Below are 26,250 nucleotides of genomic sequence, written 5' to 3' on the forward strand. Positions count from 1 at the left end.
TATATTGTAAATAATTGTGGCCCCAGCACAGATCCCTGTGGCATTCCATTAGTTACAGGTTGCCATCCTGAAAATACCCCCCGTATCTCAACTCTCTGTCACCTATTAGTTAGCCAGTCCTCTATCCTGCCCAGTTAATGTGGCGGGCTGGCTCTTGAAGCCTGAGGGCAATCAGAAGCCTTCCAGCTTGAGAGAAGCAGCAGCCTGCAATGGATGGTAAGTAACTGAGGAGGCTGTTCAAGATGGAGGCAACGTCTCACCAAATGTTTTCAATCCTAAATTAGAAAACAGATACAGCAAACAGTCCACTATTATGGAGTGGTTTTGGGGAGGGTGGGGGGGGAAATCCCGCTACAGGGCGGCCTGCGGCTGCACCCACACCCAGGCAGGTAGGGAGGGCCTGTAGGCCTGCTTGAAGCACTTCAGGCTGCTGCTGGGTGCCTACCTCCAGGCAGTTAAACTGCCATCCGCCATTTTGGAAAACTGGAGGCCAACTAAAAAATTATTAAAGGAGCTCCTTTAATCATTGTTAGCAAGATTCTTAAAGAGCCTAGCTTGCTATCCACCTTGTGGGTGCGTGTAGCCCTGCTGGCTCCAGAACTGGCCTTGGCAAAAACAGCCCGCACCGGGACACGGTCAGTAAATCAGCTGGTGCTGGTATTTTCGGGCCCTGCCTGCCTCTGTTCCTGTCCCCAGTGGGAACTGAAAATGCAGTCCTCTGTTGCTGACATTTTCCAGAATTCTACCTGAAGCGTATCAGGTCAATCTCTGTATATTTAGTCAATGCTGTCGCTGCACCACCAGCACAATGATTTTTTTTGGAAATCTAATTAACACAAAAGGACAAAAAATAATACTGAAATATGATGCTGGGACAGCTTACAACCTTGCACAGAATAAGTGCTTCCTATTCTTGTGTCTGGATGCAGTGAATCTCAGAAAAGCAGTTCTAATGAGTACATGTATAGATGTCAATGTGCTTAAAGAAGGATATTGAGAGTAGTGTTAGGGATAAGTGGGATAGGCATCCTAAATATACGAAGCATCCAGTAGGACAGATTATTTGGACAGATTTTCCTGTTTCTGAAGGGTGGGGGGTGGGGGGGCAGAATTCAGACAGCAGAGGTACTGGCAGTAAAAAATATCAGACGACTACCATTTTGCAGGCTCTGTTGCTGGCAGCAATTGCGCCTCAAGGCCATGCTCATCGGCAAAACAACGCAAGCATTTAAAGGAGCCGTGCAACCGATTCCAGCACTGGGCAAACCTGGGTCTCCGCTCCACAGCCATATTTAGGCTTCTGATGGTGCTTTGAACAGTTAAGCTTCAGTTCCAAGTACATAGTTTAAACATTGTTGCCTGCATCTGTCGTCTCCACTCATGCAATGCAAAAAAAAAATCCAAGGCAGCTGAGTTGCAGGCATCTCATAGATTGTATTTCAACGCAATATTCTAACAAGTGCTACAGGGAATTCTTTCATCTATTTCAGCTTATTTATGACCGTCTTTTATGTACCTACACATATAAGACATATCTGGCATGACATACCTTACTTGGTTTTCAAAAATGGCTGACATCAGAGTGACACTACAGGCAACATTAGGCATTAAACAAAAGAAATAAGACTTATTTTATATCTAAGAAAAATCAGATCAGAATACCAGCATTTGCTGCAAAAAAAGTTACATTTCGTTCTACACTTTCCACGCCCCGGATCTCTGAGACATGAGTCTAATTAGAAGCTGAATCACAGCCAGCATGTCCTATATACTTCTGCCCAGTAGGGAATACATAGAGACTTCTACAAGTCGATTCACTGTTGTTCCTAACAGTTGTCAGTAAGACAAGAACTTAAATTCTAACTCTAGGCTTGATCAGATTCCAGGTCTCCTGAGACAGGGGAGAAGATGTGCTAGACAGCTGTGCCACCTAACACCAATTCAGCATTTGCTGAGGTGTAAAATAAAAAAACACACAACCATTTCGAGGTAAATCAATATCGTCTCCAAAAAGAAAACAATGCATTCAATAGGTATCACCATTCTGCATCTCCAGTTTGCAAGCCAGAAATTCTTGCATGTCAGTCAAGCACAATTGAAAGAGTTTCAAAAACAACAATGATCATGCAAATCTATTACAATTTTAACAACATGTGGGTTTAAACATTTACAAAAGGAGAAATGTTTTGACTATACATAGCAGCAATGGTGCCTCCCAAACCCACAACCTCTACCACCCACAAGGACAAGGACAGCAAGTACAAGGGAACACCACCACCTCCAAGTTTCCCTCCCAGTCAAAAACCATTCCAACATGACCATATATCATTCCTTTATCGTCACTGACTCAAAATCCTCCAACTTTCTACTTAACACATTGTGGGAGCAATTTCACCACAAGGACTGCAGCAATTTAAGTAGGCAGCCCATACATCACCTACTGATGGAAAACTGGGGATGGGAAATAAATCCTGGCTTTGCCAACAAAGCTCTTTTCCCAAACTGAGTAAAATATATAGCAGAGAATTTGCTTTATATCCCACGAGCGAACAGGAATAATTTGAACAACAAAGTTGTCAAGAGTAAATTCATGAGAGCGCCACAAGATGGATATAGATAGAATCAAATCCTATGCTGTTTTTTAATATGCTTGTAGCATACAATTAGGACAAATGACCTTTGTAAGAGAAAAATGTTGTGGGAGCCTCTTCCGCCAGTCACCTGCCAAAAATTGCATTCTCTGAATTCCCTCTAGCTTTTTGGCTCTTCCATTAGCTGAGCTTTGAGTGCCCTTGTTTAAACATAATGGGAGCAGTGGTGCTGCAACTCCCAAGTTTCCAGCTTTTATAATAGCAATGCACACAGGGTGATCATTTTTAATCAATCAACTGGCGGAGGGAGCTACGATTTTGATGCCTCAACCTCATTAACCTTAAGTCCACTGAGTTGCAGGGTGCCAGGTGAGAGTCCAGATGCAGCCTGCTGGTTTTCTAATATTGCAACATCCTGGCTGCCAGAAAAGAAAGTGTGGGAGAGAATGGTGATCACAGACAGTGAGGGTGCCCGAGCATCAGTAACCCAGGGGAGGTCCATTAAAATAATTTCAAAGTTATCAGGGCTGGAATTCTTTGTGAAACCTTTGCATTGAATATTGTATATGAATGGGTGACAACATACTTAGCTGGCGTTCCATACAATACATTTAGACTCATCAAGAAGTGTGATCTGTGCTGATGAGTTTTCCACCCAAACCATTTGGATTCTTCACAAATTTGAGTAGCCCATTACGTATCCTTCTAATCTACAAGTTTAGCTTTTAGCTGCTTATCCTTCTAATCTACAAGTTTAGAACTTGAACAGCTTTTCCACCTCAAAAAGCCCTATGATTTCTGAGATGAAGTAATCTTCTCTCTCAAGTAATGATAATCTTGCATAGATAATCAAAACCATCTTGTATTTTAGGCCAGAATTCATAAGTTTAGAGGTATAAAATAAACACGAAGAACTGATTACAGTATTTCCAATGAAATTTTATTACAAAACTCCATAAAAACATAAATATTTTTCTCACAGCTGGGTGAAAAACTTTTACAGTATTACTGCACAGAATTGAATAAAGTTTAAAGTAACCATGATACTTCAACAATTCTGATTATTTTAAACTGTGCATTTTTTTTGCAAAAGGCAAACATTTCAGCAAATTTGCAAGATAATTGTAAATAAATTAGAATGTTTTCCTTAAAAAAATTCTAATAAGGTTGTACTTGAAAGCACCATTGTTAATTTAGTGGTACCATGAAGCTCAACAATAATAAAGTGAAAGTATTACATTGAATGATATTTTAAAGATGATATTGAATAATGTTTGTTTCTGTATCTCTATTATGGTACACAATTAGCTGTAGTGCAGAGAGTGGAACTTCATTTTCAGTAAAGATGGCCACCAGTTCTAAAAAGACCTATCACTTTGATAAATAAATAAAGCACCTTCAAATTTTTGTCATGTACTGACATAATTATCATCTTCGCTGTCAAAATAGTCCATTTGTATCTGCTTCTGCAGTCTTGAATATGTGTTTTGAGAGCATAATTTAATAATTAACAGTTACATGTTCTTACTGTCTTAAAAAAAAGCACCATTGATCATTTAAAGACTAAATGTTTCTTGAAACCAGTGGGTCAAAGGGCTCACTACAATGGCATAATAGCTACAGTAGTTTTAATATAGCACAGTGTGTTTTATTTAATGGTCATCATTTTATTTAAATGAGGTAAAATAAATAGTTGGGAAAATTCACTTCAGCTTCCTTTGCCCTCTCTCCCACCTTTGTTTACACAGTATTTTAAATGCTTTCTGGTTTTCAAAATCTTTGCTTAGTTTATTTCATATACCCAGACTTTGTAGGTCAATAAACTGACTCTTCCTTTGAATAGATGGTGATATTTTTCAATCTTGCACTTAAGTACTTGGTATTGTACAGACATTGTTCATTGTTGCTTGTGAATCTAAGAATTCCAATATGGGCAGTGCTGCAAACATTTTGCTGATCTGGTGGTTGTAATATATAAGGAAAGCTGTCTTTTATCTTTCATTGATTGACAGGCGGAATGCTGCCAGGTTTCATGTACAAGCGAGAACCTGAATAGTCTTTACCTCTTCAATCGTCAGATGCAACCGAAATTACAATGTGCAGCTTCCTTATATCAAAATTAATGTAGTTTGTTCATTCATAGGTTCTTCTATATATTTGACTTGGAGCATGATTTGCAACACTGCTGGCCGTAGAACTTGTGACTGCAAACACCATGCTGGGGCACCAGGTAGCACCAGTTGAAATAATCCTTGCAAAATACATCTTTGGCGTGTGTACATAAGAGGGAAGAGTTGGGAAAGGGGAAGAAAATGAATTATATTATTTATGTATAGTTACAATTTTGAATGTTACACCTTGGACAGATATTAAATTCTTCCATTTCCTCTCATATCGCATCTCATTTGTAGGGAAAGTAAAACACATTAAAGGTAATTACCGAGGGGCACTAAGCCAGAAACATTTCAGCGAGCGTCTGCGAAACAATCACGCACCATTCTATACCCCCTCATCTCTCTCCCTAAACACAGCCATAGTATTCTGCTCTTACAGATCTCTTTCTCAGTTTCCTCCCTTTAATAGATGGTCTAGCAGGGAGGAAGGCAGCAATCAAGAAGCGGGAGGGACGCAGTTGCCAAGAAAGAGGAGATGCAACGAAGGGGAGCACGAGGGGGGAAGCGTCTGGGGAGAGGGCAAGCACTGGTCACCCTCCCAGTTTTAAAGTGGAGTCACAATCAACATTCAGGTAAGTTTATTTTAAAGTTTCACACTTTTGGTTGTGGCTCCAATGGTGTCTTTAAGGCCATCAGTTAGGACAGATGGAAACCACAATTTCCTGAATGCAGCTGATCTGCCACTGACTGCAATTAAGTCAATTTTTCACAGGGGGCCTTAAACGAATGTTAGGTGCTTCATTTGCATATGCAATGTGCCTAATACCTGTTTCAGGGTCTTGGATATTTCTTCTGATGACAATACTAATGTGGTGGGCGGTGCACCACTGACTTAAACACACAGCCAAGATGTTGAATAACTTATTCACTTACAGAATGGGATCAGCATCAGTGAATTTCTAGACTAGGGTTTCAAACCAAGGTCCCTTCCTCCAGAGTTATTCATTCTGGCAATGTAGCTACTGGCATTCTGAGACCTCATATTTTCTTTACAACAGATATCAGGATGACATGAGTGTCATATTTTGTTGAATTTGTCATACTTAAAGAATTCAATGCCTAATTTCCACTGAAAAGATTTTTCAGATAATTGACAGTCAGATCCAGATAGATGGGCAAAAGACACCTGATGCAGCAGGGTGAGGAGTATTGCCCTAGGGCTTGAGAGTAGTAACTAACTCCTATTAAATTTAGATTTAAAATATAATAAACATACTGTAAAAATAGACCAATGATTGATTGATTATCAAGTATAAATATTTGCATTCAAGATTTGACTGTAATTCAGAGTTACGATCAGTCACCTCATAGAAACATGGGGCTAAACTTTATGAGGTGTCGGATTCCATGGCCCTGGCTAAAATGTCAGGGGCGGGGGTGGAAGAAAAGCCCACTGAGGGGAACATTGGCGGATCAGGATTTGGCAAAGTGTATAGGGGCATCGCCTGGTTCCCAGCTGGCAAACGGTGGCGAATGGGGCACGGCGAGTGAAGAGGTTTCAAAGGCCAAAGGTGGGGTGGGTGCAGAGGGCCACTTGGGGGGGCTTCCAATTGGCCCAGGGGCCAGTTAATGAGGGTCTCCACCTTGCCCGTCACCAGCCCGCGCAGGGATACCTACGGGCTGGCTGCTTGGCATGGGCCTCTTCAGACCACCGGTTAAATTCTGGCGATGGCAGGACGAGGCCTTCAAGTTGGAAATAATTGTCTGCTTAAGGGCCTCAATTGACCAACTGTTGGGCCACCTGATGCCACCCCCATTGCATGGTACAATTGCAGTGGGGGTAGGGGCAGGTGGGTAGGTGGCAGGCAGGCCACCCACTGGGTTTATAGGGCACATCAGTCTTCAAATCTATCAGCAGGAGGGAGGGCGGTGACATAAAATCCAGTCCATAATCTCACAAAGTCAATAATTATGTCCTAGAAAACTGAGAGACAGATATAGTAGGTTACTAGGATTATGCATTTTAAAGGACACTTCTAAAGTATAGTTACAATTGTACCGTAATTTCCAGAAGGAACACATCTTAAAATATTTTTTAATACAAAACCTTGCTTGAGTTCTTACCTTTCTTTTCAGGTAGAGGACAGAAATTGGTGTTGCAAGCTTCTGTGGCGACAGGTTTTTGATGTAGAAGGCACCCTGAGGTGGGCCTGCCGTATGTAAGACACTGCACTGCACGGGCTCGCACACCCCCACCACAGCTAACAGAACACTAGGAGGTAACATTTTAAAAATGCAGATCAGTCACAGAGCTACAATCTGCTGTTAGCCTAAAAGGTGATAGTTATTCAGGAACACAAGAGACAGGAGCAGGAGTAGACACTATAGCCCATTAGGCCTGCTCCACCATTGAATATGATCATGGTTGCTCTTGTGGTTTCAACTCCACTTTGCTGCTCGCTCCCCATTTCCCTTAATTCTCCAAAAATATAGAGATCCCAAATATCTGTCTATCCCAGCCGTAAATGCATTCAATGATGGAGCATCCCCAACTCTCTGGGATAGAGAATTTCAATGTTTTACAACCTATTGAGTGAAGTAATTTCTCTCAGTCCTAAATGATTGGCCTCTTATCCTGAGATTGTGCCCCCATGCATTACGTTCCCAGAGTAGCGGAAACCATCTCTCAGCATCCACCTCATCAAGCCCCTTCAGAATCTTGTATGTTTCAATGAGATCTCCAGAGAATATAGGCCTAATTTACTCATCCTCTCATCACAGGACAACCCTCTCATGCTGGGGACCAATTTAGTGAACCTTTGTTGTATTCACATTGGTGTTCCAGAAAACCCACTGCCACAGGCAAACTGCTCCTTAGAGAAAGCAACTATATAAAATAAACTTATAGGAAAATGATGTGTAATTGAAAAAGGAATTAACCTTCAATCAACTATTCCTAACCACTGTCACCAAACTATATTATTCATAAAAGAGATCATAACTACACACAAACTATTTATCCAGTGTAGCACTTTTATTTAAAATGGAAAGAATGGAAGAAGGAGGTGTTAACAAGTATCCAAACAAATGTGTTTGTTATGAAAAAAATGTCAACTGCCCTCACTTCTGAATATAGTGCTTTGCTTTGAATTTTCCCTGTCTGATCCCTTCTATTTCTGAACTATTCCTTACTCTAGCTCTATATTACTCTCCTATTCCTCTGCACCTCATTTCTCTCTAAGATTTCATCTGGTGACATTCACTTGCTAAATAAGTTCAAATTCTCCCCCAATGCATTATTCCTTCATTCATGGGATTTGGGTGTCGCTGGCTCAGCCAGCATTCATTACCCATGAGAAGGTGGTGGTGAGCTGCCTTCTTGAACTGCTGCAGTCCATGTGGTGTGGGTACACCCACAGTTCTGTTAGGGAGGGAGATCTAGGATTTTGACCCAGTGACAGTGAAGGCAATATATTTCCAAGTCAGGATGATGTGTGACTTGGAGGAGAACTTCCATTTGGTGGTATTCCCATGTATCTGCTGCCCTTGTCGTTCTACATGGTAGCAGTTGTGGGTTCGGAACGTGCTGTCGAAGGAGCCTTGGTGAGTTCCTGCAGTGCATCTTGTAGATGGTACACACTGCTGCCTCTGTGTGTCGGTGGTGGAGGGAGTGAATGTTTGTGGATGTGGTGCCAATCAAGCAGGCTGCTTTGTCCTGGATGGTGTCAAGCTTCTTGAGCGTTGTTGGAGCTGCACTCATCCAGGCAAGTGGGGAATATTCCATCACACTGCTGCCTGTGTCTTGTAGATGGTGGACAGGCTTTGGAGAGTCAGGAGGTGAGTTACTCGCCGCAGGATTCCTAGCCTCTGACCTGCACTTGTAGCCACAGTATTTATATGGCTAGTCCAGTTCAGTTTCTGGTCAATGGTAACCCTCAGGATGTTGATAGTGGGGGATATAGGGTTGGTAATGCCATCAAATGTCAAGGGGACATGGTTAGATTCTCTCTTGTTGGAGATGGTCATTGTCTGGCGCTGGTGTGGCCTGAATGTTACTTGCCACTTGTCAGCCCAAGCCTAGATATTGTCCATGTCATGCTACATTTGGACATGGACTGCTTCAGTATCTGAGGAGTCACGAACGGTGCTGAACATTGTGCAATCACCAGCGAACATCCCCACTTCTGACCTTATGGTGGAAGGAAGGTTCATTGATGAAGCAGCTGAAGATGGTTGGGCTGAAGACACTACCCTGAGGAACTCCTGCAGTGATGTCCCGGAACTGAGATGATTGACCTCCAAAAAACCAGAACCATCTTCCTTTGTGCTAGATGTGACTCGAACCAGTGGAGAGATTTCTCCCCGATTCTTACTCTAGTTTTGTTAGGGTGCCTTGATGGCACACTCAGTCAAATGCTGCCTTGATGTCAAGGGCAGTCACTCTCACCTCACCTCGGGAGTTCAGCTCTTTTGTCCGTGTTTGAACCAAGGCTGTAATGAGGTCAGGGGCTGAGTGGTCCTGGCAGAACCCAAACTGGGCATCAGTGAGCAGGTTATTGCTAAGCAAATGCTGCTTGATAGCACTGTTGATAACCCCTTCCGTCACTTTACTGATGATTGAGAGTAGACTGATGGGGAGCTAATTGGCTGGGTTGTATTTGTCCTTTTTTTGTACAGGACATACCTGGGCAATTTTCCACATTGCCAGTTAGATGCCAGCGTTGTAGATGTACCGGAACAGCTTGGCTAGGGGCGCGGCAAGTTCTGGGGCACAAGTCTTCAGTACTATTGCCAGAATATTGTCAGGGCCCACAGCCTTTGCACTGTCCAGTGCCTTCAGCTGTTTCTTGACATCGCGTGGAATGAATCGAATTGGATGAAGGCTAGCATCCATGATGTTGGGGACATCCAGAGGAGGCCGAGATGGATCATCCACTCTGCACTTCTGGCTGAAGATTGATGGGAATGTTTCAGCCTTATCTTTTGCACTGAAGTGCTGGGTTCCCCCATCATTGAGGATGGGGATATTTGTGCAGCCGCCTCCTCCAGTGAGCTATTTAATTGTCCACTATTCATGGCTGGATGTGGCAGGACTGTAGAGCTTAGTTCTGATCCATTGGTTGTGGAATCGCTTAGCTCTGACTATCACTTGCTGCTTATGATGTTTGGCATGCAAGTAGTCCTGTCTTATAGCTCCACTAGGTTGACACCTTATTTTTAGGTATGCCTGGTGCATGGTGATAATGCCTCAAAACATGATGGAGGGTGTCCTCAATGTGAAGGCGGGACTTCGTTTCCAAAACGACTGTCATCACTCTTATCGATACTGTCATGGACAGATGCATCTGCGGCAGGCAGATTGGTGAGGATGAGGTCAAGTGTGTTTTCCCCTCTTGTTGGCTCCCTCACCACCTGCCGCAGACCCAGTCTAGCTGCTATGTCCTGTAGGACTTGATAAGTAGTGGTGCTACTGAGCCACTCTTGGTGATGGACATTGAAGTCCCCCACTCAGAGTATATTCTGTGCCCTTGCCACCCTTAGTGCTTCCTCCAAGTGGTGTTCAACATGGAGGAGCACTGATTCATTAGCTAAGGGGTGATGGTACGTGGTAATCAACAGGAGCTTTCCTTGTTTGACTTCATTACAACCTTGCTTGACCTGATACCATGAGACAACATGGAGTATGGTGTCGATGTTGAGGACTCCTAGGGCAACTCCCTCCCAACTGTATACCACTGCGCTGCCATCTCTGCTGGGTCTGTCCTTCCTGTGGGACAGGACATACTCAGGGATGGTGATGGTGGTGTCTGGGACCTTGTCTGTGAGATATGATTCTGGGTGTATGACCTGACATGGCTGTTGCTTGACTAGTCTGTGAGACAGCTCTGCCAATTTTAGAACTAGCCCCCAGATGTTAGTAAGTAGGACTTTGCAGGGTTAACAGGGCTGAGTTTGCAGTTGTCATTTCTGGTGATTGGATCGACGCCAGGTGGTCCATCTGGTTCCATTCCTTTTAAACTTTTTTAGCAGTTAAGAGTCAACCACAGTGCTGTGGGTCTGAGTCACATGTGGACCAGACCAGGTAAGGATGACAGATTTCCTTCCCTCAAAGACATCAGTGAACCAGATGAGTTTTTACGACAACTAACAATGGCCTCATGGTCATGCTAGATTTTTAATTCCAGATTTTTATTGAATTCAAATTTCACCATCTGCCTTGGAGCATTACCCCGGGTCTCTGGATTACTAGTCCAGCGACAATACCACTATCCTGCTCCCCAGGTAACCTCCCAGAGAGGACACTGGTCCAGTTCTGTTGAGGTGAAACCCATTTTCTTTAGCAGATTCCTCCTGCACCATTTCTCCAGCCAAACCTGCCATATCCTACTATTCCTGTACTCACTAGCATATTGGCACTGGAAGTAATCCTGAGATTACAACAGTTGGGGTCCTGCTTTGTAATCTACTTACTAACTCTTGAAATTCTGACATCAGAACCTCAACCTTTCTCTTCTTGGGTTATTGGTTCCCACATGGACCAAAACTTTTGGCTGTTCTGCTTTTCCTCTGTAAGCTAGCTATTTCACTTAGATCGTGAGCAATGTTCTGACTGACACAGGTTTAAAGTGAGCAAATCTTGAGATTAGAGGTAATTCTTTTTGCCATAGACTAGTGAACTTATTGAAACACACAATCCTATAAATTAACAGTTTATTTTATATGAGATAATTTCTTTTAAGAATACTTTTGATGAATATCTGGCTGTGAATAGGGTTAGAAGTTATGGAGATAAATATGATTGTTATTATCAAATATCTCATGGGGCACAATGGACGGACTCTTAGTGACTTTGGTTTTGAACGCTGATTTCTGGACGCTGACCCTGGTGGTATAAGAGGTCCACCCCACTTGTGTCACCTTACTGGAGGTGGCCAATTAACAGGCTGCCTCCGGGAGCTCTATCCAATTAAGGGTGGCTGGTGGGCCGCGTAGGCAGGAGGCCCAATTGCAGTGCCCGAGGCTGTGGGTTTCCAGCAGCCCCTTCAGGATGCTGCGGCAGGCGGGGCAACCACATGGGCATCTGCTGGACTTTGGCCCCAGCAGGGGGCAAGAGTATGACTCAGTCTCATGAGACTGCTCGGAGGTGGAATTGCTTCAGGTTATTGACCCAATCGGCAACCTTTCTTAAACTCCACCTTCCCAATGCCTCCACAGCTACCTCCCTGTGGCTGATAAGATTCTGCCCAATGACTTCTGTGTTCCTGGGGTTAAGGGAGCCAGGACTGAATAATAAAGTTACAGAAATGGATGAGTAATTATGAAGTTTCGATTAGCTGCCTTTCAGGCAGATTATGTTCATGGGCTAGGATCCACAACAGGCTGAGCTGTAGAAGGTTGATTTTCTAAACCCACTGTCTGCTCATGCTATTTTGCTGTTGGGAAATTGTAGGTGTGCTCCCTATAATTTTCTCCTATGGATAAAAAATCATGGGATCCCCAAATGTGCTCTCATGATACAAGGCCATAGGCCTGGCAGTGTGTGTTTGGGCAAACAGCCTTCTTCGATCTCAATTTTGGCAGTTAATAGGTGACAAGCACAATGAGCTCTCTTGGGTTACTGATTGTATTTATTCACATAAAGTCCAGGCCAATACCATTGTCAAGTTCATTAATACTTCTAAGCTGCTTTTCCTGATGCAATTAATGCTGACCACTCATGATTTAAACCCCTGAAGTGATGGAAAAATCCACAAAAATCATGGGGAAGTAAAGTCCTGGGACTGGATTTCCATTTCCAAATGCAGGCTGGAATTGGGGATGTAAAACGCTGCAGTTAGTGCCTTGCCGATCCCATGCCATTTTCATATGGGCCTTTTCATAGGTTAGGAAGGCCTGGTGTGCAAAATTCACACTGTGTGCCTGCTGAACTGTCAAAGGCCTGTTAAGGCCGTTAATTAACTAATCAAACCTATTGGGAAAGCTGCCTGTCCAACCTTAAGGTTGGCGGGCAAGCGAAGAGCCCAAGTGGCCTTCGCATTTTTCATGGAACCTCATCCACGGGCAGGATGGGCTTTCATGAAGGGTTTATAAATTAAATAAAGTTTTTCATTGAAGTTCATTGACATGTCCCAGCTCATGTGACATTGTCACATGAGGGGACATGTCTTAAAATTTTTTTTTTCTCTATTAAAATTTTTCAAACTTAAAACTTATCTCCCTGAGGCACAGAGGTGCGCATGTGCGAAAGAGCGCACTCCCGACTCAGGGAACCCACCCCCCCAGAGCGTACTCCCGACTCAGGGAACCCACCCCCCCAGAGCGCACTCCCGACTCAGGGAACCCATCCCCCCCAACCGCCCACACAGGCAGCGTACAGAGCTTCCAGGTACGCATCACGCTGGGCAGGCCTTAATTGGCCCACCCATGTAAAATGGTAGCGCAGACCCGATAGTCATAATTGGCTCGCCCCCGCACAACCCCCGACAGGGGGAAAATACTCCCCTGGGTTTCAGAAGCTGGTAACGGCTTCGGCTCAGTAGGTGGTCCATTGATCTAAGAATGATTCATACTTTTAAAAGGCTGGAATAACAGAATATGCTTTTGATGTGGTTTCTTGTTCATTTACAAACCTAATAGACACTTAAAGGCTTACAATGTTTTTAAACTGGAGCAGGTATTTCTTTCTTTTCACTAGTAATGATCGTGTGTTTGAATTCAGGGTTTTATTAGATTGTTACTGCTTTAATTTTTTTCCCCCAGTGATGTTAAAATAATTCCCATTGCTATTACATGGGTCAAGAGGACTGTACATAGTGGATAAAAGCAAAATACTGCAGATGCTGGAAATCTGAAACAAAAACAAAAAACGCTGGAAAAACTCAGCAGGTCTGACAGCATCTGTGGAGAGAAAAACAGAGTTAACGTTTCGAGTCCGTATGACTCTTCTTCAGAGCTAAAGGGAAGTAGAAATGTGTTGAAATATATACTGTTTAAGGGGAGCGGAACAGGCGAAGCTGGATAGAAGGCCAGTGATAGGTGGAGGCAAAGGAGAGATTGCCAAAGATGTCATAATCAAAAGGTCAAAGTGCTGTTGATGGTGGTGATACTGGCTAAAGGAGGTGCTAATGGTGACATTAAGAGTGGAAAGCAGAATGTGATAATGGCAGGGCCAGGGTAAGCACTTTGGAAAGTGACAGATGGCCCAGTGGGGTGGAGGGGAGGGGATGGTGGTGGGAAAAAAGATTGAAAAGGTTAAAAGCTGGGGATAAAACAATGAATAAAATGGAAATAAATTAAAAAAATAATAATGATGAAAATAAGTGGAGGGAAAAAATAAAAAAATAAATATAAATTAAAAAATAAAAATTAATAAGAGAAAGGCGGGGGAATCAGAAAGGGGTTGGAATGGAAGAAAGAGTTCATGGTCTGACATTGTTCAACTCAATATTAAGTCTGGAAGGCTGTAAAGTGCCTAATCGGAAGATGACGCGCTGTTCCTCCAGTTTGCGTTGAGCTTCACTGGAACATTGCAGCAGGCTAAGGACGGACATGTGGGCATGAGAGCAGGGTGGTGTGTTGAAATGCAAGCAACAGGAAGGTCTGGGTCATGCTTGCGGACAGACCGAAGGTGTTCCGCAAAGCGGTTACCCAGTCTGCATTTGGTCTGTCCAATGTAGAGGAGACCGCATTGGGAGTAGCGAATGCAGTAGACCAAATTGAAAGAGGTGCAAGTGAAGTGCTGCATCACTTGAAAGGAGTGTTTGGGCCCTTGGATGGTGAGGAGGGGGGAAGTAAAGAGGCAGGTATTGCACCTTCTGCGGTTGCATGGTAAGGTGCCATGGGAGGGGGTTGAGGTGTAGGGGGTGATGGAGGAATGGACCAGGGTTTCCCAGAGGAACGGTCCCTACGGAATGCCGCCAGGGGAGGTAAAGGGAAGATGTGTTTGGTGGTGGCATCATGCTGGAGTTGGCGGAAATGGCAGAGGATGATCCTTTGAACACGGAGGCTGGTGGGGTGAAAAGTGAGGACAAGGGGGACCCTATCATGGTTCTGGGAGGGAGAGGAAGGTGAGAGGGCAGAGGCATAGGAGATGGGTCGGACACGGTTGAGGGCCCTGTCAACCACAGTGGGTGGGGAACCTGGGTTAAGGAAGAAGGAAAACATGTCAAAAGCACTGTTTTGGAAAGTGGCATCATCAGAACAGATGTGACGGAGGCAAAAAAACTGAGAGAATGGGATGGAGTCCTTACAGGAAGCAGGGTGTGAGGAGCTGTAGTCAAGGTAGCTGTAGGAGTCGTTGGGCTTATAATGAATATTGGTGTACAGACTATCTCCAGAAATTGAGACAGAGAGGTCAAGGAAGGGAAGGGAAGTGTCAGTGATGGACCATGTGAAAGTGGTGGAGGGGTGGAAATTGGAAGAAAAATTGATAAATTTTTCCAGGTCCAGATGAGAGCATAAAGTTGCACCGAAACAGGTCATCGATGTACCGAGAAAAGAGTTGTGGGAAGGAGCCTGAGTAGGACTGGAACAAGGAATGTTCCACATACCCCATAAAGAGACAGGCATAATTCGGGCCCATGTGAGTACCCATAGCCACACCTTTTATTTGGAGGAAGTGAGACAAGTTTAAGGAGAAATTGTTCGGTGAGAGAACAAGTTCAGCCAGGTGGGAGAGAGTGGTGGTGGATGGGAATTGTTCGGGCCTCTGTTCAAGGAAGAAGCGGAAAGCCCTCAGACCATCCTGGTGAGGGATGGGGGTATAGAGAGATTGGATGTACATAGTGAAGAGGAGGCGGTTAGGGCCAGGGAACTGGAAATTGTTGATATGGTGTAGGGCATCAGAGGAATCGCAGATGTAGGTGGGAAGAGACTGGACAAGGGGAGAGAGAAAGGAGTCAAGATAGGAAGAAATTAGTTCTTTGGGGCAGGAACAGGCTGACATGATTAGTCTACCGGGACAGTCCTGCATGTGGATTTTGGGGAGGAGGTAGAAGCGGGCCATCCGAAGTTGGGAGACTCACCTCCCCTGCCTCTGTCCTCACACCTTTCTCTCCCTCCCAGAACCATGATAGGGTCCCCCTTGTCCTCACTTTTCACCCCACCAGCCTCTGCATTCAAAGGATTATCCTCCGCCATTTCCGCCAACTCCAGCATGATGCCACCACCAAACACATCTTCCCTTCACCCCCCACCGTGGGCATTCCGCAGGGACCGTTCCCTCCGGGATACCCTGATCCACTCCTCCATCAGCCCCAACACCTCAACCCCCTCCCATGGCACCTTTCCAGGCAATTGTAGAAGGTACAACACCTGCCCCTTTACTTCACCCCTCCTCACCATCCAAGTGCCCAAACATTCTTTTCAAGTGAGGCAGCGCTTCACTTGCGCGTCCCTCAATTTGGTCTACTGCATTCGCTGCTCCCAATGCGGTCTCCTCTACATTGGAGAGACCAAACGCAGACTGGGTGACCGTTTTTTGGAACACCTTCATTCTGTCTGCAAGCATGACCCAGACCTTCCTGTCGCTTGCCATTTCAACACACCACCCTGCTCTCATGCCCACATGTCCATCCTTGGCCTGCTGCAATGTTACGCTGAAGCCCAATGCGAGCTGAAGGAACAGCACCTCATCTTCCGATTAGGCACTTTACAGCCTTCCGGACTTAACGATGAGTTCAACAACTTCAGATCATGAACTCTCTCCTCCATCCCCACCCCTTTCTGATTCCGCCCCCCCCCCTTTTTTTTCTTATTCATTTTTATTTTTAAATTTTTATCATTTTTTTCCCCCACTTATTTTCATTATTATAATTTAAAAAAATTTATTTCCATTTTATTCATTGTTTTATCCCCAGCTTTTAGCCTTTTCAATCTTTTTTTCCCACCACTGTCCCCTCCCCTCCACCCCACTGGGCCATCTGTCACTTTCCAGAGTGCTTACCCTGGCCCTGCCATTATCACATTCTGCTTTCCACTCTTAATGTCACCATTAGCACCTCCTTTAGCCAGTATCACCACCATCAACAGCACTTTGACCTTTTGATTATGACATCTTTGGCAATCTCTCCTTTGCCTCCACCTATCACTGGCCTTCCATCCAGCTTTACCTGTTCCGCCCCCCTTAAACAGTATATATTTCAACACGTTTCTACTTCCCTTCAGTTCTGAAGAAGGGTCATACGAACTCGAAACGTTAACTCTGTCTTTCTCTCCACAGATGCTGTCAGACCTGCTGAGCTTTTCCAGCATTTTTTGCTTGTGCTGTACATAGTGGATACAGGGTGAGTGGCTATGGAGGATACTTGGGGGGGGCAAGAAGGCGAAACGGGGGATCTGAGAGGACGTGGGGTGACAGGGGGGGTGGTGAGAGTTGAGGTTTAGGAGTCCTTTACATAATGTTGGGTGCTGGGCTGCTGCGTTAGAGAACTGAGGTGGGTCTTCTTTGTGGCCCACCTCTGCAACAACACTCCTCAAGCACTCCATCGCAGTTTGCAAAATGCACTGTGAAACTGACCCGTGTGAAACTACATTATTCCCGGGAACAGTCACACATGGGTTGGTGTGCAATTCAGAAGGTGCAAACGTACACAGGTCGGATTTTCCCAAGCCCACACAAAAATCTGGGCCCTGGAGTACATTCTTAATGTAACTTTAGCGTTGCTGCAAAGCAGCTTCAGAGGAACAGTGCAAAATCACCAAAAGAAGCAGTCTCACAGTGCTTGGGTTTGAAATTGTTTGGAATATCACTCTAGTGAGATTATAGCCTGGTTTACAAAGTGTTTAATTGGTCCCCCTGGAATTTGCAATTGTACTCATAACTTATTTAAATGTATTGAGTGGGCCTTCCAAATCTAGGAGCAGAGCTCTCTCCTGAATCTGACGGTTCCGAATACAGTCAGATTGCATAAACAATGTACCATCAGGTGTAAATGGATATTGGCTTAGATCTTCCGTGAAGTGGCAATCATTGTCGAATTGCCACTCCGCTCTAACTTTTCCACCTCCAGATGCTGCTCCGCATTTCTTGCCATGTTTTTCGAACCTGGCCTCTCCAGGAATGCAAAGCGCAGCATCCATCACTGTACTATTGCAGAGAAGACTCTTGTTAGGGCACCAGCTGCCATATGTTAAGTTTAAAGGTCCAGTGTGAGTGTTAGTGAATGGGTGAACGGATGAACGTTAGTGAATGGGTGAACAGATGAACGTTAGCGAATGGTTAGGATGGTAGGGTGGGTAGGTGGGTCTGATGAGTGGATAGGGTGGGTGGGAGAGGTAAGTGGGTAGGGTAGCAAGTGGGTGAGATGGAAGGTGGGTGAGGTGGCAGGTGGGTTGGGAGGGGTAGTCAGGTCTGGTAGGGAGCTAGTCAGGTTAGGTAGGTGGGGGTAGTCAGGTCTGGTCGTGGGGTTAGTCGGGTGGTTGGAGGGTTAGTTGTGTTAGGTTGGGGTAGTCTGAGGGTCCTGAGTGTGGGGATCAGAGGGGTCACTGTGAGTGATTGCTGGGGTCTCAGTTCTGTGGTTACCCAAGAGTTAGACTACGATTTTTCTGACTAACATTTCCAGGTAAGTACAACGGAACTATCTGAAGTCACCAACTAACTTTTGTGGAGGGTGCCGGGAACAGGGGAAATACCTGTCAGAAGTTCAAACTTTATGGGCAATTCCCACAGAGGTGACCTCCATGGGGTCCTAACATGCTTCTTGGGTTGTTCCGATGATTCGGAGATCGGAAGATCTGGGCCATTATGTCTATTGATCTGAGATCATTTGGTACAATATAATTGTAACCTTAATGTTGATCCAAGTTATAATTGCCTGAACTTTAAAATCGTTACTGCTGGGAAGATTCTCCCTTCAAATTTAGGTTTTACTTGACAATCACTGTAAACTATTCTACAAATAAAATCTCAGTTATAGTATTAAAACCAATGGAGGAAGATACAATCCTTCAACTTTATTCCTGAAACATGTTGAACAAATGTTATAGGAATACCGAATATGAAGCTAAGATAGAATAATTGCAACATTCCCCTACCTGAGACCAAGGTGAGGCATACCAGCTTGCTAATGCATTGCTGAAGGTCCTTTCATTTGGTGCTTTTGGACATGCACTTAGAATGCATGCTCTCTCCAACTCCAGGTTAGGTCTTGGCAAGTGATTACACCGTTTGTAAGCAAATTCTTTATATTTTCCAGAAGTGTCTTTGTCTGCACATTTTAAGTGTCTCTTCTGAATCCCTTTACCACAACTTACAGAACACTGGGAAACATTTAAAGAAGAGAGAAAAACATTGAGTTTTCTTGATGAGATAATAGAAACAGTTGATGAAGGTAATGCAGTTAATGTGATCTATATGGATTTCCAAAGGCATTTGATAAAGTGTTACATAATAACTTTGCCAGCAAAGTTGGATCTCACAGAATAGTTGGAACTCACAGAATAGAAGGGGCATTGTTTGAGTGACAAGAAACACAGAGCAGTGGTGAATGGTTGTTCTATGGGCTGATGGAAGGTATACAGTGGGCTTCCCCAGGGGCCGGCACTAGGACCATTGTTTTTCTTGATCTATATTAATGACTTAGACTTGGATGTACAGGGCACAATTTAAAAATTTGAAGATGACGCAAAACTTGGAAATATTGTGAACTGTGAAGAGCATAGTGATAGACTTCAAGGGAAGGCTGGTCGAATGGACGGACATATGGCAGATGAAATTTAATGAGAAGTATGAAATGATACATTTGAGGCAATACAACCTAAAGGGTACAATTTCAAAGGGGTGCAGTAACCGAAAGACGTGGGGGCATATTTGCACAAATCATTGAAGGTGAAAGGACAGTTTGAGAAAGTGGTTACAAAGGCACTTGGGACCTTGGTTTGTAAATAGAAACAGAGTACAAAAGCAAGGAAGTTATGATGAATCTTTATAGGACACTGATTTGGCCTCAACTGGAGTATTGAGTCCCATTCTGGACACCACACTTTAGGAAGGAGGTGAAGGTTTTAGAGAGGGTGCAGAAAAGATTTATGAGAACGGTTCCAAGAATGAGGGACTTCAGTTAGATAGATAGATTAGATAGACTGGGGTTGTTTTCCTTAGAGAAGATGGAGAGGAGATTTGATAGAGGTGCTTAAATCGTATGGGGTTCAGACAGAGCAGATAGGGAGAAACCGTTCCCGTCGGCAGAAGTGTTAAGAGCCAGATGACACAGATTTAAGATGACTGGCAAAAGGATTAAAGGCAACATGAGAAAAAATGTTCTAACTCAGTGAGCGGTTTGAATCTGGAAGGTACTGCCTGAGAGTTTGGTGGTGGCAGATTCAACTGTGGCTTTCTAAAGGAATTTGGTCAGCACCCGAAGAGGAAAAAATGCAGGTAAGTGGAACAAAATAAATTGCTTTTGCAGGGAGCTGGAATGGGTTTGACAGGTAAAACGGCCTCTCTGCTGTAATCATTCTACGATTCCATTCTATCATTGAAACTTTGAGATTAGATAATGGTAAATTTACAAATTTGAAATTGAATCATATCATTGAAGCACAAATCAACTTTGACAGCAGTGCAAACTGGGCAGCAGTGAAACAGCTGCCTGTGATACACTCTGCCTCCTGTCACTTCCCATAAGCTTCAACAGAAAGGGAAATTAAACAGGGCAACAGGAAACCAATCCACTACTACCCACTTTGCACTCCTTCAAAGTTGCTTTTTACCACCATAGTTTCCTTAGCAAGAAAAGTAGAAAATGCTGGAAATACAGAGCAGGTCCATCAGTTTCTGTGAAGGGAAAAAATAGAGTAATCATTTGGGTGAGGATCTTTTATCATAACTCCCTGTGGGTAACTTTGAATTCACACACCAGCACAGAGCTTTGCCCAATGAACATAAGAAAATAAGAAATAGGAAAAGTAGGCCATTCGGTCCCTTGAGCCTGTTCTGCCATTCAATAAGATCATGGCTGATCTGCCTGTGTTTCCATTTCCACATTCCCATCTACCCCAATAGACTTTGATTCCCTTGCCTAACAAGAATCTATCTACCTCTGCCTTAAAAATATTCAATGACCCCGCCTCCACCACCTTCTGTGGCAGAGAATTCCAAAGTCGCATGACCCTTAGAGAAAAAAATTCTCATCATCTCTGTCCTAAAAGGGTGACCCCTAATTTTAAACAGTGCCTCCTACTTCTGGGCTCACCCACAAGAGGAAACATCCTTTCCATGTGCACTGAGCGTGCATATTGAAATGGCCAGAAGTTCATGGGGAGTGCGTGTGCTTCAATTCCTGATATATAATCCTGTTGGATGAAGTTCCATTCCAGGAGTGCAAATTTGTAAAGATTTTGTTTTGCTTAATTCCAGAATTTCTGTTTTTTGTTTAAGTCCCAACATAGGGCTGGATAAGGATATCAGTGCACTTAACTTACCGTGCATTTAATTTTCCAGCCTCTATTTTGAAGCTCTTATCTTGTAGTTTCTTCACTGATTTGTGGTTAATCAGGTATTTGTAATGCGGTGCTATTTCTTTTTTTCTCTCTGGTGCTGGATTTTATGCAGCGCGTTGTGGCAGGAACCATGGTAGCCGGGCCCACTTAATCATGGGACAGGCCCCACGTCAGTCTCCCGGTGGTGAGAAAACACCTCCCGATAAAGCTGGAGGACAGAAAGGACTGATGCAGGCTTCCTGGCCGCCGACAGTGGGATTTAATTTGCCTCATTAATTAGGCATTCTAATTAAACATTCTGTGCCCAATCGAGGGACCTGGCATCGGTAAGAAGGGGTGGGGGGGATGGGTGGAGGGCGGTTCCTGAAATCCAACGCCCTGCCCTTGCCTCCAACCCCTCTCCTCCCTCTTCCCTATCCTGTAACCCCGATCCTGCTTTCACTTACTTGACGTCTGGGGTCCCTTCGCGATCCCGGGCCTCGGTTGGATGCAGTGCCGCCAGAAGCCAACACTCCCGCTGGCACTGGCAGCATGAAGGGCTGCCAGTCTCTGATTGGCCAGCAGCTCTCAGTGGGCGGGACTACTATCACTGGGGATCTCAATCGTGGGGAGGGCCGAGGGTGGCAATTATGTGCCTGAAGGGCACTTGATTCCATCCTCCTCCCCTATGGAACAGAGGAGGGTTCCTCGCCGACACTCCGACCAGTGGTGAGACCCCCGTTGGCCTGACAGAGTCCTCGCCTGTGTGCGTGAATTCCACTGAACAGAGTTAGCAATGAATGAGAAGCGATGTGTTCAATTTTAACTTTTGGCGGTGGCAGAAAATAAGTGGCAGTGGATCAACCGCCTGTTATACATCTCATCCACTTTTCCTTTTCATTGACTTCAATGGGAAGGAAGCTCAGGGGGTTTATAAGGAATGGCTGATCTGCCACGGCTCGACTTCAACCACCACCAAAAGATTTTGAGGCCCTGACTCGCCAGCAGAGCCTTGCACACAGCCAGCATATATTGGATAATTATAGCATGCTGGGTGTGATCTTCAAATATGATCTGTCAAGATGCGAGATCTTGCTGGGGCTGCAAGGCCTGTTAAAATTATAAATTCATTTTGAGATTCAGTTTGTTGGAGGCCTTACATACTCCATTCATTTTGTTTTATCGTTGCTGGTTATCTATTATTCTCTATTATTTTTTGATTAATAAATTTCTGTTGTCTGTAAAAGTAAACTGGTTGCTCTACCTCAGCCCATGTAGATATAAACCATTGCATTTTTCGATGTTTATGACAGCGTTTCAGCAGGCAGGTTTCCTGGGTTTTGGGTTTTGGTTCTGCCTTGCAGGCACTACCATGTAGGATCTGAGCCCTGGGAGTCGGATTCGTACTCTTGCAAATGACAGTCCTCTTCCTCCATCCTTTTCCACATGTTCGGGAACACTAGAGAAACAAAAAATGTTCAACGACTGGCTATATCAGATTAAAAATCATACCATTCTGACTTAAATTCTGTTTTCCAATAACCTACATTATATTGGCAGTGTAATTGTGTTACTAAAAAAATAGTTTGATGTTGCTTCAGTCATCCTCAGTGTCAAAAAAAACTACTCATCATAAATATGAATTTTGTAGGTAGGTTTGATGAATTTGTGTTCTTGACACATCCATAGAATCTATCCTTTAAAGTCAATTTTATAGCCAAGGATTTACAGTGGCTTCATTTTAAACTTTTACTACAAACCCTGGTTGTGGCATGTTTTCTGGGAATGAGGAAGAGCACAGGTAAACAGATACTACCTGGAATGTGAACACAATGTTTTTTTCTTTATTCTTTCATGGGATATGGACATCACTGGCAAGGAGGGCCAGCATTTTTTGCCCACCCCTAACTGACACTCAACTGAGTGGCTTGTTAGACCATTTCAGAGTGCAGTTAAGAATCAACCACATTGTGTGGGTCGTTTTTTTAATTCATTCATGGGATTTGGGCTTCGCTGGCTGGGCCAGCATTTATTGCCCATCCCTAGTTGCCCTTGAGAAAGTGGCAGTGAGCTGCCTTCTTGAACTGCTGCAGTCTATGTGGTGTAGGTAGACCCACAGTGCTGTTAGGGAGGGAGCTCCAGGATTTTGACCTAGTGAAGAAACGGCGATATATTTCCAAGTCAGGATGGCGAGTGACTTGGAGGGGAACTTCCAGGTGGTGGTGTTTCCATCTATCTGCTGCCCTTGTCCTTCTAGATGGCAGTGGTTCTGGATGGTTTGGAAGGTGCTGTCTAAGGAGCCCTGGTGAATTCCTGCAGTTTATCTTGTAGACTGTAAACACTGCTGCTACTGTGAGTCGGTGGTGGAGGGAGTGAATGTTTGTGGATGTGGTGCCAATCAAGCGAGCTGCTTTGTCCTGGATGGTGTCAAGCTTCTTGAGTGTTATGGGAGCTGCACTTATCCAGGCACGTTGGAAGTATTCCATCACACTCCTGACTTGTGCCTTGTAAGTGGTGGAGAGGCTTTGGGGAGTCAGAAGGTGAGTTACTCGTCACAGGATTCCTAGCCTCTGATCTGCTCTTGTAGCCACAGTATTTATATGGCTAGTCCAGTTCAGTTTCTGGTCAATTATAACCCCCAGGATGTTGATAGTGATGGTAATGCCATTGAATGTCAAAGGGCGATGGTTAGACTCTCTCTTGTTGGAGATGGTCATTGCCTGGCACTTATGTGGCACAAATGTTACTCGCCACTTGTCAGCCCAAGCCTAGATATTGTCCAGGTCTTGCTGCATTTGGACATGGACTGCTTCAGTATCTGAGGAGTTGCGAATGGTGCTGAACATTGCGCAATCATCAGTGAACATCCCCATTTCTGACCTTATGATGGAACGAAGGTCATTGATGAAGTAGCTGAGGATGGTTGGGCCAAGGACACTACCCTGAGCAACTCCTGCAGTGATATCCTGGAGCTGAGATGACTGACCTCCAACAACCACAACCATCTTGTTTGTGCTAGCTATGACTCCAACCAGTGGAGAGTTTTCCCTCTGATTCCCATTGACTCCAGTTTTGCTGGGGCTCCTTGGTGCCACACTCGGTCAAATGCTGCCTTGATGTCAAGGGCACTCTCTCCTCACCTCTGGAGTTCAGCTCTTTTGTCCAGGTTTGAACCAAGGCTGTAATGAGGTCAGGAGCTGAGTAACCCTGGCGGAACCCAAACCTCAGTGAGCAGGTTATTGCTAAGCAAGTGCCATTTGATAGCACTGTTGATGGCCCCTTCCATTACTTTACTGATGATGGGGAGTAGACTGATGGGACAGTAATTGGCCAGGGTGGATTTGTCCTGCTTTTTGTGTGCAGGACATGCCTGGGCAATTTTCCACATAGCTGGGTAAATGCCAGTGTTGTAGCTGTACTGGAACAGCTTGGCTAGGGGCGCAGCAAGTACTATTGCCGGACTATTGTCAGTGCCCATAGCCTTTGCAGTATCCAGAGCCTTCAGCTGTTTCTTGATATCACATGAAGTGAATTGAATTGGCTGAAGACTGGCATCTGTGATGCTGGGAACCTCCGGAGGAGGCTGAGATGGATCATCCACTCAGCACTTCTGGGTGAAGATTGTAGCAAATGCTTCAGAATATCTTTTGCACTAGTGTGCTGGGCTCCTCCATTTTGAGGATGGGGATATTTGTGGAGCCTCCTCCTCCAGTGAGTTGTTTAATTGTCCACCACCATTCACGACTGGGTGTGGCAGGACTGCAGAGCTTATGCCTGATCTGTTGATTGTGGGATCGCTTAGCACTGTCTATCGTTTGCTGCTTATGCTGTTTGGCACACAAGCAGTCCTGTGTTATAGCTTCACCAGGTTTTCACCTCATTTTTAAGCATGCCTGGTGCTGCTCCTGGCATATCTCCTGCACTCTTCATTGAACCAGGGTTGATCACGGTTTGATGGTAATGATAGAGTGGGGGATATGCCGGGCCATGAGGTCGCAGATTATGTTAGAGTACAATTCTGCTGCTGCTGATGGCCCACAGCGTCTCATGGATGTCCAGTCTTGAGTTCCTAGACCTGTTTGAAATCTATCCCATTTAGCATGGTGGTAGTGCCACACAACACGATGGAGGGTATCCTCAGTGTGAAGGTGGGACTTTGTCACCACAACGATCGTGAGGTGGTCACTCCTACCGATACTGTCATGGGCAGATGCATCTGCGACAGGCAGGTTGGCGAAGATGAGGTCAAGTATGTTTTTCCCTCTTGCTGGTTCCCTTACAACCTGCTTCCAATCTAGTCTAGCAGTTATGTCATTTAGGACTCGGCCAGCTCGGTCAGTAGTGGTGCTACAGAGCCACTCTTGGTGATGGACATTGAAGACCCCCACCCAGAGTACATTCTGTGCTCTTGCCACCCTCAGTGCTCCCTCCAATTGGTGTTCAACATGGATGAGCACTGATTCACCAGCTGAGGGAGGGTGGTATATTGTAAAGAGCAGGAGGTTTCCTTGTCCATGTTTGACCCCATAAGCTTTCATGGGTTCCGGTGTCGATGTTGAAAACTCCCAGGGCAACTCCCTCCCGGCTGTATACCACTGTGTTGCCACCTCTGCTGGTTCTCTCCTGCCAGGACATACCCAGGGATGGTGATGGTGGTGCCTGGGGCATTATCTGTAAGGTATGATTCCATGAGGATCAGGACTGGGAGCTAAATATCCAAGAATATACATCCTATCGAAAAGATAGGCAGGTTGGCAGAGGGGGTGGGGTTGCTTTGTTAGTAAGAAATGAAATTATGATGTAGGGTCAGATGATGTAGAATCTGTGTGGGTAGAGTTGAGGAACCGCAAAGGTAAAAAAACCACAATGGGAGTTACGTACAGGCCTCCGAACAGTAGTCAGGATGTGGGGCACAAGATACACCAGGAGATAGAAAAGGTGTGTAAGAAAGGCAAGGTTACAGTGAACATGGGGGATTTCAATATGCAGGTAGACTGGGAAAATCAGGTTGGTAGTGGATCCCAAGAAAAGGAATTTGTGGAATGTCTACGAGATGGCTTTTTGGAGCAGCTTGTGGTGGAGCCCACTAGGGAACAGGCAATTCTAGATTTACTGATGTGTAATGA

At 44.8% G+C, this 26,250-nt stretch overlaps 1 protein-coding gene across 1 annotated transcript in view; it reads right to left on the reverse strand.

The window, feature by feature from the left end:
* Positions 1-3,511: 3,511 nt before the first annotated feature.
* The window catches only part of adamts16 (ADAM metallopeptidase with thrombospondin type 1 motif, 16), a 335,654-nt gene continuing 312,915 nt past the window's right edge, over positions 3,512-26,250 (reverse strand). Inside the window, exons 20-23 of the mRNA XM_078535725.1 lie at positions 22,389-22,583; positions 18,740-18,964; positions 6,830-6,977; positions 3,512-4,856 (exon numbers count right to left, since the gene is read on the reverse strand). Coding sequence (XP_078391851.1) covers positions 4,741-4,856; positions 6,830-6,977; positions 18,740-18,964; positions 22,389-22,583 — 684 coding nt within the window. The 3' untranslated portion in view covers positions 3,512-4,740. The remainder of the gene's footprint in view (positions 4,857-6,829; positions 6,978-18,739; positions 18,965-22,388; positions 22,584-26,250) is intronic.

Source organism: Cetorhinus maximus, chromosome 3 (genome assembly GCF_964194155.1).
Source record: "Cetorhinus maximus chromosome 3, sCetMax3.hap1.1, whole genome shotgun sequence".
Taxonomy (NCBI): Eukaryota; Metazoa; Chordata; class Chondrichthyes; order Lamniformes; family Cetorhinidae; genus Cetorhinus; species Cetorhinus maximus.